This window comes from Salvelinus namaycush, chromosome 37 (assembly GCF_016432855.1).
Source record: "Salvelinus namaycush isolate Seneca chromosome 37, SaNama_1.0, whole genome shotgun sequence".
In the NCBI taxonomy this organism is placed as follows: Eukaryota; Metazoa; Chordata; class Actinopteri; order Salmoniformes; family Salmonidae; genus Salvelinus; species Salvelinus namaycush.
Window position 1 is genome coordinate 980,487 of NC_052343.1, and position 16,223 is coordinate 996,709.

General features: G+C 42.1%; 1 protein-coding gene across 1 annotated transcript; it reads left to right on the forward strand.

Annotated features, from left to right (window-relative positions):
- Positions 1-1,588: 1,588 nt before the first annotated feature.
- LOC120031375 (GPN-loop GTPase 2) lies at positions 1,589-15,598 on the forward strand. The gene is made up of 6 exons (XM_038977095.1): positions 1,589-1,669; positions 3,274-3,731; positions 4,439-4,595; positions 4,741-4,901; positions 5,199-5,329; positions 14,894-15,598. Exons 2-6 carry the CDS (start codon positions 3,312-3,314, stop codon positions 14,964-14,966), a joined length of 942 nt encoding a protein of 313 aa, XP_038833023.1. The 5' UTR covers positions 1,589-1,669; positions 3,274-3,311; the 3' UTR covers positions 14,967-15,598.
- The last annotated feature ends 625 nt before the right edge of the window (positions 15,599-16,223 follow it).

Below are 16,223 nucleotides of genomic sequence, written 5' to 3' on the forward strand. Positions count from 1 at the left end.
AGCCAGTCAGCTGAGCATTTCGCCAAATGGAATTCTTGAGGTGGAGTAACTTTGCAAGATCACGGTCGAACCAGGGGCTGAACCTGTTTTTAATTCTCATTATCTTTATGGGGCATGTTTGTTAACAATACCACTGAAAATATAAAAAAGAAGGTCCAAGTGTCTTCGACAGAAGGGCTCAAGCTGATTCTATACCATTTTACAGAGGCCAGGTCACGAAGGAAGGCTTGCTCATTAAAGTTTTTTAGCAAGCGTCTATGACAAATCAGGACAGGTCGTTTCACTGAGCAGCCATTACGAACACAGGCTGTAAAATAGTGATCACTAAGGTCATTACAGAAAACACCAGACTGATACCCATCAGGATTATTTGTGAGGATAACATCAAGGAGAGTAGCCTTTTCTGGGTGTTTGGAGTCATACCTTGTGGGATTGGTGATAATCTGAGAAAGATTTAGGGAGTCCCATTGCTTTAGGACTTGGTCAGGTGGTTTAAGCATGTCTCAGTTTAGGTCACCTAGCAGGACAAATTCATACTTAGTATAAGGGGCCAGGAGAGAGCTTAGGGCATTTAAGGTACAGGCCGGTGCTGTTGGTGGACGATAACACCCAGCAACAGTCAACAAAGAGCTATTTGAAACTTTAATGCTTAAAACCAGCAAATCAAATTGTTTTGGGACAGACTTGGTCGAGACAACCAAGCACTGAGGTTGTACCTTGGTAAAGATTGCCACTCCACCAGCTTTGGGAGATCTGTCTCGCTGAAATAGGTTATAACCAGAAAGGTTAAGATCAGTGTTCAAAAAACTATTTCTTAACCATGTCTCAGTAATGACCAACACATCTGGATTGGAGCTGTGAACCCACACTTTCAATTGATCCATTTTAAGCTTCTAGTGTTAATGTGCAGAAAACACAGGCTTTTACGAGAGCAGAAATCAGTGAAGCAGATATCAGAGCATAATTGGGGCTAGCAACAGTAGATGGGCCAGGGTGTACATGCACATTTCCAGATATCATCAGCAGTAATACAACCAGGGCACTGCAGAGGACAGGGAGAGCTCTGCAGTGCTAATTTAGGACATTTGAATGTGCATTAGATGGCAACAAGATCATATTGTACAGCAACATTTTATCAGGTAACATGAATAAAAAGCCGGCAATAAGTGGTTAGAATAGAGAGTCAGAGTCTCGAGTGTGGGAACAAACAGTCTGTCCCACAGTTGGGTAAAGAACCAACTTCATAGTTAACAAAGCACGCAGGAGTCATGAGGCAAATAGCACAAGAAAAAAATATAGTGACTTGGGACTAGCCATTGTAAGTTCAGAGTTACTGCGACACAACATACGGCTACTTTTTAAAGTTGCAATTAATGTGTACACACACGAAAAACATTGTTGACCATTTAGGCTTTAACATTTTATGACATAATATCTTATAGAAATATGTATTTCTTTGTAGGATAAGAAGTCAAAGATATTGATAATTGTGCTCATTTTTGCCCTAATTATTCCTTTACTAAGTATACAGGACGGGATTTTTATTCTGAAGGATTCCAAAAACCGTGACCCGGAAGTAGTTAGTTATTTTTACCTGTTTCACAGCAGTGTTGTCTAGATTTTGGGTAGCTTCTCCAATAACCACATTTAACGGCGGCAAGTGGCGCTGGTTAGTATATTTCACTCGTATCGGAATGTAATATTTACAACACTTATTTCTTCTTATAACATGTCTTTTGGGGAGCATTTTGCTAGCTATTTTAGCTACTTGTCGTGATACATTTGCTACGCTGCTAATTAGCAAGCTAGCTGCAATATGACTAACTAGCGCATCATCACTTCGCATGACATTGCGCATTGAATGCTATTCTAACCAGTGGTGTAAAGTACTTAAGTTAAATTACTTTAAAGTACTACTTAAATCGTTTTGGCTGGTATCTGTACTTTTTAGATTTGACACATTTTACGTCCCTACATTCCTAAAAAAAAAACTTTTTTACTCGATACATTTTCCCGGACACCCATTCGTTACATTTTGAATGCTTAGTAGGACAGAGAAATCGTCAAAATCACACTTATCAAGAGAGCATCCCTGGTCATCTACTGCCTCTGATCTTGCGGACTCACTAAACACATGCTTGGTTTGTAAATGACTTCGGAGTGTGTCCCTGGCTATCCGCCGTAAATTAAAACAATGTGCTATCTGGTTTGTTTATTAAAAGGAACTTGAAATGATTACTTTCGATACTTAAGTATATTTTAGCAATTACATTTACTTTTGATAAGTATATTTAACCAAATACTTAGTTTTTTACTCAAGTAGTATGTTCCTTTAGTCATTTTCTATTAAGGTATCTTTACTTTTATTAAAGTATGACAATTGTGTCTTTTCCACAAATGGTGCTAACTATAAAATGTGCATGTTAATTGAAAGATGTTAGTCAGCAAACCATGTTTTACACGTTTCTGCGCTAACCTGGCTAGTTTCCTAAACTCAGTCCACCTTGGGATCCCAAGGATTGCAGGTTTTGGTTTTTGCCTTAACACTACACAGCTGATACAACGCCTGATAATTAGTTCATTATTTGAATCAGTTGTGTAGTGTTATGGCACTCCTTGGGGTCCCGAGGACCGAGTTTGGGAAGCCCTGCGCTAGACCCATAATAGCTGATGAACGCTCAACTCCGTTCTCTTAAATCGAGGCGAATGTTTGCTAGTAAAATGTATCAAAACTCAACTCCGCCTCGATAAGAGAACGGAGTTGAGCGTTCCTCAGCTAGCCCAATAATATACTATTTAACACACCGACAGCGTCATTGCGAAAAATAGTATGCAGCATCATCTGGATATGTATGTAACAAAAGTTCAACATTCACCTTCTGCTACCATTTCTGTCAAGCCGTCCACGCATACAGTTTGACGCATATGTTCGATAAATCCAATGTATGCACCACACCGAACGCACTGCCTTTGCAACGGAAACGCAGTGTTTCATTGGAAATGAGTGTAATTGTGGTGTACCAAAATGCAAAACGCTGTCGGTGTGTTCGAAGCGTAACCCTATAAAGGTGCGTACTAATTTAACCTTTCATTTGTTGAAAATTATTTCTTGCTGATATACAACATACATACCTTATGTTTCCAAAACCGTACCGTAAATGATGCATCATTAATAGGCGCTAAATGTAGTTAGCTTCTATGAATGGGCTAACCTGAGGCAAGGACCATATGTGGTGGTTAGTGATGGGTATGTACCATTTGTTTTCTCCTCAGATGGGAATCTAACAAGTCAGAGCTTTGGAGAAGTAATCATGGCTACCCAGCCCTCGCAGCCTCCATCCTTACGCTTTGGCCAGGTGGTCATAGGACCTCCTGGCTCAGGTAAAACCACATACTGCCGGGGGATGCAGGAGTTATTGAGTCACTTGGGAAGGAAGGTAGTTGTGGTGAACATGGACCCTGCAAATGAAGGGCTCCCATACCCCTGTGCCGTGAATATTTCAGAGCTGGTCACCCTAGATGACGTGATGGAGGGTTTGAAGTTGGGGCCCAATGGTGGACTCCTGTACTGCATGGAGTACCTGGAGGCCAATCTGGACTGGCTGGAAACGAAGTTAGAGGAACATAGTGACTGTTACTTCCTGTTTGACTGTCCTGGTCAGGTGGAGCTGTACACCCACCAGAACTCAGTGAAAAACATCTTTGCTCAGCTGGCCAAGTGGAACTTCAGGGTGAGATGGTTCAGGATTCTAAGATGTTTGTGCCCATTGGTGCTGGAATGTTGTGATTCCTAGTATGAATGATTCCCCAAAATAAACACTTAGTGTAGTATGTCAATCCATGCATGACACATTCAGTATCATTTAGGCTAACTTAAGAAATGTATTGTTTGCCACATTGATTGAGAATTTGGGTCTTTGACAAGTAGGCCTAGCTATTTGTATTGGGTGTTTATGGGCATGTGCTTTATTAGTGTTGAGTCATAGTGCCTATAGGTCGTGCTCATATCACTGGGTGAGTTCTATTAACCTGAGCAGCGGTGCACCAGTCAATGACTCGTGACATTAACGGTCAAAATCAGTGAGGGAGGAGCTCCCTTCTCAAATCACAGTGTGGTGCATTGTCCAGAAACGCATCTCTTTCCATAAAATATATGTTCGAATTTTTAAACTAGTTTTTATTGGGAAGGCAGATAGTGTTTTTATTAAAAGCAATCACTTTTGCTTTTAATAAAAGTAGAAGCCTACTCATTACTCCACATGCTTAATCTAGCCTAGGCTTTGAACAGGGCACCTGGCTCACGCCCGAGGGGGCAGCCCGTTTCCAAAACAAATGCAATCATTTTTCACCCTGTGCAAACTCACCCCACCGGGATAACCTGGGCCCGTTAGTTGAATCCCTGCACTGTCTCACTAACACTCCCTCTTTAAACACTCAGCTGACTGCAGTGCACCTTGTGGACTCTCATTACTGCGCTGACCCAGCTAAGTTCATCTCAGTGCTGTGCACCTCCCTGTCCACCATGCTGCACGTGGAGCTACCCCACGTCAACGTCCTCTCCAAGATGGACCTCATCGAGCAGTACGGCAAACTGGGTGAGATGAGACATCCTGGGTGATGATGAATATGGGCTTTGTATGGCTATATTCCCTCAGTTTCCCTCAGAAGTGTTTGATTTGACAGTTTGTCTTTAGCTGCGGGACTTGTTTCATTTTTGCACTTTCTCTGTCTCTGGGATAGCCTTCAACCTGGACTTCTACACAGATGTTATGGACCTGACATATCTGCTGGATCACTTGGCAGCTGACCCTTTCTTTAGGAAGTTCCTCAAACTAAATGAGAAACTTGCAGGGGTCATACAAGACTATGGCCTTGTCTCTTTTGTGCCTCTCAATGTGCAGGTGAGACTTTGCTGCTATCTTTAGAAGGTCACTGGTTCTTGGGCATCTGCTGTTTCTGGGTTATATTTATTATGGGACATGAAGTTCAGTACCTCCCTGTTTCAGATATTTTTCTTCTGCTTTGTGCTTACTAGTGAACACAACCGCAATACTTTGTCTAAACTCTAAATAAATACTGGTCAATTTTAGCAGGTGGGGTAAGGTTAAAACACTGTAGTCTCAACCTGGAGGATGAAGCTTGCATTTACATTTTTTGCCACTTAACCACTGACATCCTGCACTGTGCTTTCTCTCCAGGACAGAGAGAGCATGACGCAGGTCCTGCGGACTGTGGACAAGGCCAACGGCTACTGCTTCGGTAACCTGGAGGAGAGGAACCTGCAAGCAATGATGTCAGCCGCTGTGGGAGCAGACTTCCAGTTCACCTCGTATCCTTTACTAACAGCTGCTATATTGATTTATGTGTTTGTTATTAAACCAGTCTATTCCACATGCTCAACCTATGAAACAAAGCAATTTTAAATGTCAAAAGTGTTAAAGGCCAGGTTCAGTCCAAAACTAGATTTTCCTGTGTGTTATTTATAAATAAATACAGAGTACCAGTCACAAGTTTGGACACCTACTCATTCAAGGGTTTTTCTTTATTTTTACTATTTTCTGCATTGTAGAATAATAGTGAATACATCAAAACTATGAAATAACACCATGTGGAATCATGTAGTAACCAAAAAAGTGTTAAACAAATCAATATCTTTTATATTTGAGATTCTTCAAAGTAGCCACCATTTGCCTTGATGACAGCTTTGCACACTCTTGGCATTCTCTCAACCAGCTTCACCTGGAATGTCTTGATGGAGTTCCCACATATGCTGAGCACTTTTTGGCTGATTTTCCTTCACTCTGCGGTCCAACCAGCTTCATGAGGTAGTCACCTGTAATGCATTTCAATTAACAGGTGTGCCTTGTTAAAAGTACACTTTTGGAATTTCTTTCAATGTGTTTGAGCCAATCAGTTGTGTTGTGACAAGGTAGGGTGGTATACAGAAGATAGCTCTATTTGATGAAAGACCAAGTCCATATTATGGCAAGAACTGCTCAAGTAAGCAAAGAGAAACGACAGTCTACCATTACATTAACACATGAAGGTCAGTCAATCTGGTAAATTCAAGAACTTCGAAAGTTTCTTCAAGTGCAGTCTTAAAAACCATCAAGCGCTATGATGAAACGGGCACTCATGAGGACTGCCACAGGAAAGGTAGACCCAGAGTTACCTCTGCTACAGAAGATACGTTCATTAGAGTTAACTGCAACTCGGACTGCAGCCCAAATAAATGCTTCCGAGTTCAAGTAACCGACACATCTCAAAATCAACAGTTCAGAGGAGACTGCGTGAATCAGGCTTTCATGGTCGAATTGCTGCAAAGAAACCACTACTAAAGGACACCAATAAGAAGAGACTTGCTTGGGCCAAGAAACACAAGCAATGGACATTAGACCGGTGGAAATCTGTCCTTTGGTCTGATGAGTCCAAATTTTAGATTTTGATTCCAACTGCCGTGTCTTTGTGAGACGCAGAGTAGGTGAACGGATGGTTCCCACCGTGAAGCATGGAAGAGGAGGTATGATTGTGTGGGGGTGCTTTGCTGGTGACACTGTCCGTGATTATTTAGAATTCAAGGCACACTTAACCAGCATGGCTAGCACAGCATTCTGCAGCAATATGCCATCCCATCTGGTTTGCGCTTAGTGGGACTATCATTTGTTTTTCAACAGGACAATGACCCAAAACACACCTCCAAGCTGTGTAAGGACTATTTGATCAAGAAGGAGAGTGATGGAGTGTTGCATCAGATGACCTGGCCTCCACAATCACCTGACCTCAACCCAATTGAGATGTTTGGGATGAGTTGGACCGCAGAGTGAAGGAAAAGTAGCCAACAAGTGCTCCTTATATGTGGGAACTCCTTCAACACTGTTGGAAAAGCATTCCCCAAGAAGCTGGTTGAGAGAATGCTAAGACTGTGCAAAAGGTGGCTACGTTAAATATTTGATTTGTTTAACACTTTTTTTGGTTACTACATGATTCCATATGTGTTACTTCATAGTTTTGATGTCTTCACTATTATTCTACAATGTAGAAAATAGTTAAAATAATGGAAAACCCTTGTAAGTGTGTTAACTTTTGACTGGTACTGTGTCGTGTCTTTGGCATCATTAAAGGTGAAGACTGTTATTTTATCAAATCAATTCTCAGTTATTATTATTACCTGATTAAATTAATCTTGTAAATTTAATTAACTAGGATGTCGGTGCACCACGGAAAATCTTCAGATTAAAGTTATAATTTTGCGAATATAACTCTTCAGATATTTAAATATCTGATCAATTATTCTTTACCTCACGTGAGTCTCATTCCAATCGTCGTGAATTGTTGGTTATCTGCACGAACCCAGCCTAAACCATGAATCATCCATACACCGGTTGGCTTAATCATTTATTTATTAACTAACTAAATAATCACAGAAATGCATAAACAAACAAACAATAGATATTGGTTACTGACAAGGATAGGAAAGTCCCTTATTGGGCTAAACAAAAACAGTTCGGTTATAACACGATAGATTCAGAGAAGAGAATGGGTTTTGGGAAGGAAGGCTAAGGAACATTGGTCTTTATCGGACCTGGGAAGCTATTCTCACATAAATACATATGCTACTATCGATCGCTCATTCGGAAAAGCAATGCATTGTATTTACATGAAGCTGGTTATGTGAGGCTCTGGTTTGTCCTTTGTGGAATCTTGTCGTTGTGTGGTCACGTGGTCTGAGAGGTTCATCTCACTCTGGAGATTCGTCCATGTCAGTCAGTGTTCTCGTACTAGATTTGCGCATATGTTCAGCTGCAGTCTGATATATGCTAGTTTAGTATGCACTTCTTTAGGTGATCAATAGTTCAGAGTTCATACCATTTCATGTGTGGCGCAAGCTCTCATGTTTCCTGGCCTGTAGGGTTGAAATTAGAATGAGCCCTTTTTAAACATGAGGACAAATCCTCCTGTTATTTGGAACTCAGGTGACTTTGGGGGCTTTTATAGAAATGTAGAAAAGGGGTTGGTTCATAATTTCCAACCAATGCCTATTCACTTGGGGGTGGCTCCTGACTTAGTTCAACTTTAAAGGGAAGATGATTTTCTCATTTTAAAAGTTAACATCATATTACATCATTTTGCAAATAGTTTCATCTTTACTCATTCATTTTATACAATAATTAGATGCAAACCTCATAACTGAGGCACCTGTATAAACAGAGTTAGGGTAATGTGGCTATATTGCCTTTCATAAGGTCACAAACATGAAACAAAACGGACCGGGTCGTAGCTGGCTTCACCGACCGTTTACACATTCACCACAATATGGATATTGTTCAGTTATATTCTGTGATGATGTAGAAGTTCCTTTGTTCTACTGTGAAACTCTCTCCATACTGCATGGGCAGGGAGAGTCTCTATATGGAATTTATGGCGTGGGGGTTAAGTTGTAAAACTCCCCCTCCCCTCCTAACAGGAGAGGGGGTTGTTCACATCTCTGCTAGCCAATTCACTGAAAGGGCTGTAGGTGTGAATGACAACTGTACAGTCATGACAACTGTATTTCAATAAAATAGTTCTGGTCCATTTAAAGGTGCAAGATTTTTTATTTTATTTTACCTTTATTTAAATAGGCAAGTCAGTTAAGAACAAATACTTATTTTCAATGACGGCCTAGGAACAGTGGGTTAACTGCTTTGTTCAGGGGCAGAACAACAGATTTGTACCTTGTCGGCTCAGGGATTCGATCTTGCAACCTTTCGGTTACTAGTCCAATGCTCTAACCACTAGGCTGCCTGCCGCCATACCAGGCAGTGATGCAACCAGTCAGGATGCTCTCGGTGGTGCAGCTGTATAACTTGAGGATCTGAGGACCCATGCCAAATCTTTTCAATCTCCTGAGGGGGAATAGGCTTTATCGTGCCCTCTTTATGACTGTCTTGGTGTGTTTGGACCATGATAGTTTGTTGGTGATGTTTGCAGCCCCACTGCAGCCCCTTCGATGAGAATGGGGGCGTGCTCTGTCCTCCTTTTCCTGTTGTCCACAATCATCTCCTTTGTCTTGATGACATTGAGGGAGAGGTTGTTGTCCTGGCACCACACGGCCAGGTCTCATCCTATAGGGAAGGAGGTCAGTCTCATCGTTGTCGGTGATCAGGCCTACCACTGTTGTCATCGGCAAACTTAATGATGGTGTTGGAGTCGTGCCTGGCCAAGCAGTCATGAGTGAACAGGGAGTACAGGAGGGGACTGAGCACGCACCCCTGAAGGGCCCTTGTGTTGAGGATAAGCATGGTGGATGTGTTGTTACCTACCCTTACCACCTGGGGGTGGCCCATCAGGAAGTCAGGGATCCAGTTGCAGAGGGAGGTGTTTAGTCCCAGGGTCCTTACTTAGTGATGAGCTTGGAGGGCACTATGGTGTTGAACGCTGAGCTGTAGTCAATGAATAGCATTCTCACATACACTGGCAAGAAAAAGGTTATGTGAACACTTTGGAAATACATGGATTTCTGCATAAAGTGGTCATCAAATTTGATCTGATCTTCATCTAGGTCACAACAATAGACAAACAGTCTGCTTAAACTAATAACACACAAACAATTATACATTTTCATGTCTTATTTGAACACACCGTGTAAACATTCAGAGTGCAAGGTTGATAAAGTATGTGAACACTTGGATTTAATAACTGGTTGACTCTCCTTTGGCAGCAATAACCTCTTCTGTAGTTGCGGATCAGACCTGCACAATGGTCAGGAGGAATTTTGGACCATTCCTCTTTACAAGTTTCAGTTTAGCAATATTCTTGTGATGTCTGGTGTGAGCTGTTCTCTTGAGGTCATGCCACAGCATCTCAATCGGGTTGAGGTCAGGACTCTGCCTGGGCCACTCCAGAAGTCGTATTTTCTTCTGTTGAAGCCATTTTGTTGTTGATTTACTTCTGTGTTTTGGGTCGTTGTCCTGTTGCATCACCTGACTTCTGTTGAGCTTCAATTCGCGGACAGATAGCCTAACAGTCTCCTGCAAAATGTCTTGATAAACTTGGGAATTCATTTTTCCGTCGACGATAGCAAGCTGTCCAGGCACTCAGGCAGCAAAGCAGCCCCAAACCATGATGCTCCCGCTACCATACTTTACAGTTGGGATGAGGGTTTGATGTTGGTGTGCTGTGCCTTTTTTTCTCCACACATAGTGTTGTGTGTTTCTTCCAAACAACTCAACTTTATTTTCATCTGTCCACAGAATATTGAACACCATTCTTGTTTAGTGTGTTCCAGAGCATGTTAGCATGTTTCTGTAAGTCTTTGACACTCTAGGATTCTTCTTTACCTCATTGAGTGTTCTGCGCTGTGCTCTTGCAGTCATCTTTGCAGGGCGGCCACTCCTAGGGAGAGTAGTAACAGTGCTGAACTTTCTCCATTTATAGACAATTTGTCTTACCGTGGACTGATGAACATCAAGACTTTTAGAGATAATTTTCGAACCCTTTCCAGGTTTATGGAAGTCAACAATTCTTAATCTTAGGTCTTCTCTTTTGTTCGAGGCATGGTTCACATCAGGCAATGCTTCTTGTGAATAGCAAACTCAAATTTTGTGAGTGTTTTCTGTAGGGTAAGGCAGCTCTAACCAATATCTCCAATCTCGTCTCATTGATTGGACCCCAGGTTAGCTGCCTCCTGACTCCAATTAGCTTTTGGAGAAGTCATTAGCCTAGGGGTTCACATACTTTTTCCAACCTACACTGTGAATGTTTAAAATATGTATTCAATATAGACAAGAAAAATACAATAATTTGTGTTATTATTTTAAGCACACTGAGTTTGTCTATTGATGTGACTTAGATGAAGATCAGATCAAATTTGATGACCAATTTATGCGGAAATCCAGGTAATTCCAAAGGGTTCATATACTTTTTCTTGCCACTAGGTGTTCCTTTTGTCCAGGTGGGAAAGGGCAGTGTGGAGTGCAATAGAGACTGCATCATATGTGGATCTGTTGGGGTGGTATGCAAATTGGAGTGGGTCTAGGGTTTCTGGGATAATGGGATAATGGTGAGCCATGACCAGCCTTTCAAAGCACTTCATGGCTACAGATGTGAGTGCTACGGGTCGGTAGTCATTTAGGCAGGTTACCTTAGTGTTCTTGGGCACAGGGACCATGGTGGTCTGCTTGAAACCTTGGTATTACAGACTCAGTCAGGGAGAGGTTGAAAATGTCAGTGAAGACATTTGTCAGTTGGTCAGCGCATACTCGGAGTACACATTCTGGTAATCTGTCTTGCCCTGAGGCCTTATGAATGTTGACCTGTTTAAAGGTCTTACTCACATCGGCTACGGCGAGCGTGATCACATGGTCGTCCGGAACAGCTGATTCTCTCATACATGTTTGTGTTACTTGCCTCGAAGCAAGCATAGAAGTAATTTAGCTTGTCTGGTATGGTCGTGTGACTGGGCAGCTCGCAGCTGTGCTTCCCTTTGTAGTTTGTAATAGTTTGCAAGCCCTGCCACATAAGACGAGCGTTGGAGCCGGTGTATTACGATTCAATCTTAGTCCTGTATTGACGCTTTGCCTGTTTGATCGTTCGTCGGAGGGCATAGCGGTATTTCTTATAAGCTTCCGGGTTAGACCCGCTCCTTGAAAGCGGCAGCCCTACCCTTTAGCTCATTGTGGATGTTGCCTGTAATCCATGGCTTCTGGTATAGTTACGTTGGGGATGACGTCATCGATGCACTTATTGATGAAGCCAGTGACTGATGTGGTGTACTTCTCAATGCCATCGAAAGAATCCTGGAACATATTCCAGTTTGTGCTAGCAAAACAGTCCTGTAGCTTAGCAGCTGCTTCATCTGACCACTTTTTTTATTGACTGCATGCTTTCTGCTTTAGTTTTTGCTTGTAAGCAGGAGGATAGAATTATGGTCAGATTTGCCAAATGGAGGGCGAGGGAGAGCTTTGTACGCGTCTCTCTGTGTGGAGTAAAGGTGGATCAAGAGTTCTTTTCCTTTTGGTTGCACATTTAACCTGCTGATAGAAGTTAGGTAAAATGGATTCAAGTTTCCCTGGATTAAAGTCCCCGGCTACTAGGAGCGCCAGCTGCACGTAAAACCCGCCAGCTGTATGTTCTTCATGTCGTCAACATAAGATATTAACGTTTTTAATGTCCCATTGGTAGGATATACAGTGGGAAGAACAAGTATTTGATACACTGCCGATTTTGCAGGTTTTCCTACTTACAAAGCATGTAGAGGTCTGTAATTTTTATCATAGGTACACTTCAACTGTGAGAGACGGAATAAAAAAAAAATATCCAGAAAATCACATTGTATGATTTTTAAGTAATTAATTTGCATTTTATTGCATGACATAAGTATTTGATCACCTACCAACCAGTAAGAATTCCGGCTCTCACAGACCTGTTAGTTTTTCTTTAAGAAGCCCTCCTGTTCTCCACTTAGTACCTGTATTAACTGCACCTGTTTGAACTCGTTACCTGTATAAAAGACACCTGTCTACACACTCAATCAAACAGACACCAACCTCTCCACAATGGCCAAGACCAGAGAGCTGTGTAAGGACATCAGGGATAAAATTGTAGACCTGCACAAGGCTGGGATGGGCTACAGGACAATAGGCAAGCAGCTTGGTGAGAAGGCACTGTTGGCGCAATTATTAGAAAATGGAAGAAGTTCAAGATGACGGTCAATCATCCTCGGTCTGGGGCTCCATGCAAGATCTCACCTCGTGGGGCATCAATGATCATGAGGAAGGTGAGGGATCAGCCCAGAACTACACGGCAGGACCTGGTCAATGACCTGAAGAGAGCTGGGACCACAGTCTGAAAGAAAACCATTAGTAACACACTACGCCGTCATGGATTAAAATCCTGCAGCGCACGCAAGGTCCCCCTGCTCAAGCCAGCGCATGTCCAGGCCCGTCTGAAGTTTGCCAGTGACCATCTGGATGATCCAGAGGAGGAATGGGAGAAGGTCATGTGGTCTGATGAGACAAAAATAGAGCTTGTTGGTCTAAACTCCACTCGCCGTGTTTGGAGGAAGAAGAAGGATGAGTACAACCCCAAGAACACCATCCCAACCGTGAAGCATGGAGGTGGAAACTTTATTCTTTGGGGATGCTTTTCTGCAAAGGGGACAGGATGACTGCACCGTATTGAGGGGAGGATGGATGGGGCCATGTATCGCGAGATCTTGGCCAACAACCTCCTTCCCTCAGTAAGAGCATTGAAGATGGGTCGGGGCTGGGTCTTCCAGCATGACAACGACCGGAAACACACAGCCAGGGCAACTGAGTGGCTCCGTAAGAAGCATCTCAAGGTCCTGGAGTGGCCTTGCCAGTCTCCAGACCTGAACCCAATAGAAAATCTTTGGAGGGAGCTGAAAGTCCGTATTGCCCAGCGACAGCCCCGAAACCTGAAGGATCTGGAGAAGGTCTGTATGGAGGAGTGGGCCAAAATCCCTGCTGCAGTGTGCAAACCTGGTCAAGAACTACAGGAAACGTGTGATCTTTGTAATTGCAAACAAAGGTTTCTGTACCAAATATTAAGTTCTGCTTTTCTGATGTATCAAATACTTATGTCATGCAATAAAATGCAAATTAATTACTTAAAAATCATACAATGTGATTTTCTGGATTTTTGTCTCTCACAGTTGAAGTGTACCTATGATAAAAAATTATAGACATAGCACAAAACATTTCAGGAAAATTCTTGAAAATCTGAAGTTACATAAAAACACTTTTCTGACAATTAGAGGAGTTTAGAAAAAAGTAACAATGCATATAAACAAATTATTTTCTTTGAGAGACTAAAAACAAGTCTAGAGCGAAATGGAGGGGGAAAAACGGCAGTTAAGTAAATCGGTCTCATCAGTTGCTCGTTCTATCTATTAGATGGAGGTGTGAATGACATGAGGTCACTGGGGCACATTGACTGTCTCACTCTGTCCATCTGATCAGGGGTGAACAGCAACATGTCCGACTCGACTGGCTGTGGGAGACGACGCTTCCTCCCTACTTGCTTTGTAAGTAGGAAAACCTGCAAAATCGGCAGTGTTTCAAATACTTGTTCTCCCCACTGTATGTGCTCGTAGATCGTCTATTTTATTATCCAATGATTGTAAGTTGGCTAATAGGACCGATGGTAAAGGCAGATTACCCACTCGCCGTCAGATCCTTCCAATGCACCCAGACCTACATCCCAGATATTTCTGTCTCTTTCTCCTGTGAATGACGGGGATGAGGGCCTTGTCTGATGTCTGGAGTAAATCCTTTGCGTCTGACTCGTTAAATAAAAAATATTCTAGTACGGGGTGAGTAATCGCTGTCCTGATATCTGGAAGCTCTTTTCGGTCATAAGAGACTGGTAGAAACATTATGTACAAAATAAGTAACAAATAACGTGAAAAAACACATAATAGCACAATTGGTTAGGGGACCGGAAATTATCACTTAAATAGACCAATAAGAGTTCCTAACCCCTCTGCCAATAACAGCTAGTTTTCCCCTCCCCACTCAGACCACTCCCAGACAGTCCTAGCAAAATTCTTGCTTGAGAAATTGATCTTTGCTAAGAAGCTATTTTTGTTTGTTTTTATTTAAAATGGTCAAAAAGAATCTGTAAGGTACTTAATTGTTACCCAAAAATGATTTGGTATTGAGCTAAAAACTGCTGCATTTCGACTTTTTTTTTAAAGCAGTCTCAGCAAGTGGTGACAATTATTTGAGTTTGAATAGTGTGTTCTGCTGTAAACAGATCTGCCTGTAGAGTGCTGCTTAACATAGATGACTGGTCAACACTCCTAAGCTTTTCACTGTTGGTCTACACCTGTTGTTTAAGGTGCATGTGACGAGTAGCATTTTGATTAGATTTTCTTAAATTTTACCCCTAGTACTCTAGGAGTACAAGAGAGGTATGTTGAAGATGGTGAAAAGACCGTGGAGGAGGAGGTGATGGATCTGTAAATCGACAGACACCCATCAATGGATGCTGCTGACCTCGATGTTGCTTGCACTGGACCAGCAAGGGACCGACGGTACAACATTTGTACAGTGGAATTGGAGTGTGAAACGCAGCAAATGTTATCTTCTTTCACTCTTTGACTGAACACGTAAATAACTTTTTTTTATCTTGATATGGCTGCCTCTGGTTATATAGAGAGGAGAGAAGGGTGGAGAAGGGGTTAGAAGCATCAGTCTGCAAATAGAATCCAAATCAACTGCTTCTTACCCCACAGTCCAAGAATTGGATCAATCTGGGTTAAGAGTTTGAATTGATATATCCTTGGCTTTGTGGCTGGGTTATAATGCTAGTGTTAGTACAGACTACAGTGTGTTATTTAGTTGGATGCAAATGTTGATCTCTTATTCTGCCAGTGAAAAAGATGGACAAATCCAGGAGCTCTGGAGTACAGATAATTATTTACATATTGTAATGAGAAATACACTGGTGTGTGGGGCAGTTTGGTCAGCCCTTCAGTCTATAAGGTGTGTACATTGGGTATGAATCCCTTTGCAGATCAGCAAAATCAACTGTTAAATGTGTTTTTTACATTTCATGAATAAAGTTTGTGAAGAGTTGGTCTTACATACATGTACAGATGTGCCCTCTTGTGTTTGTATGGACCTATAGTGTATTAGGTGCAGACCAGGAGAGGGTGAGGTGGACTATCTCAAACTGAGCATCATCATCTCCCTATCTACACCAGACCTGTGACACATTTAGATTAGGAAGAGGCAGAGAGGGAGAATTCAGAGTGGAGCTTTAGTCAGATCAGCAGCATAGGTACTGGTCCCCTGATGCAGCTGTTCCCTTCATTTCTCTCCAGAATTTATTCAGGTAACTTTTGTTCTCCATAGGTGGCAGCTGATAGCCAACAGAAAGAAGCTCGCAGGCGGATTAAAACAACAGACGTGTGCAAAATAGTAGGCAAGATTCTTAACCAAACCTGATTTAGATGCTCGCTTTAAGGATGTAAAATGATACACAGAGGTTTAAAATATACACTTATAACGACCTTGGTGTTTCATCTTTGTAACCTTCAGAAGCATTGGCATAACTGAGTCAGTAATTCACCTAGCTCATAGAGTAGAGCTGTTTTCAAAACATGAAATGGAGTTCTATCAAGTATTGGTCACACTTCAAGGTCTTGTCCTCAGTTGTCTGCCAACCTTTCAAAGATGTAGCTTAAATGGAACTAATGCTGCTGTACATCTAGAAAG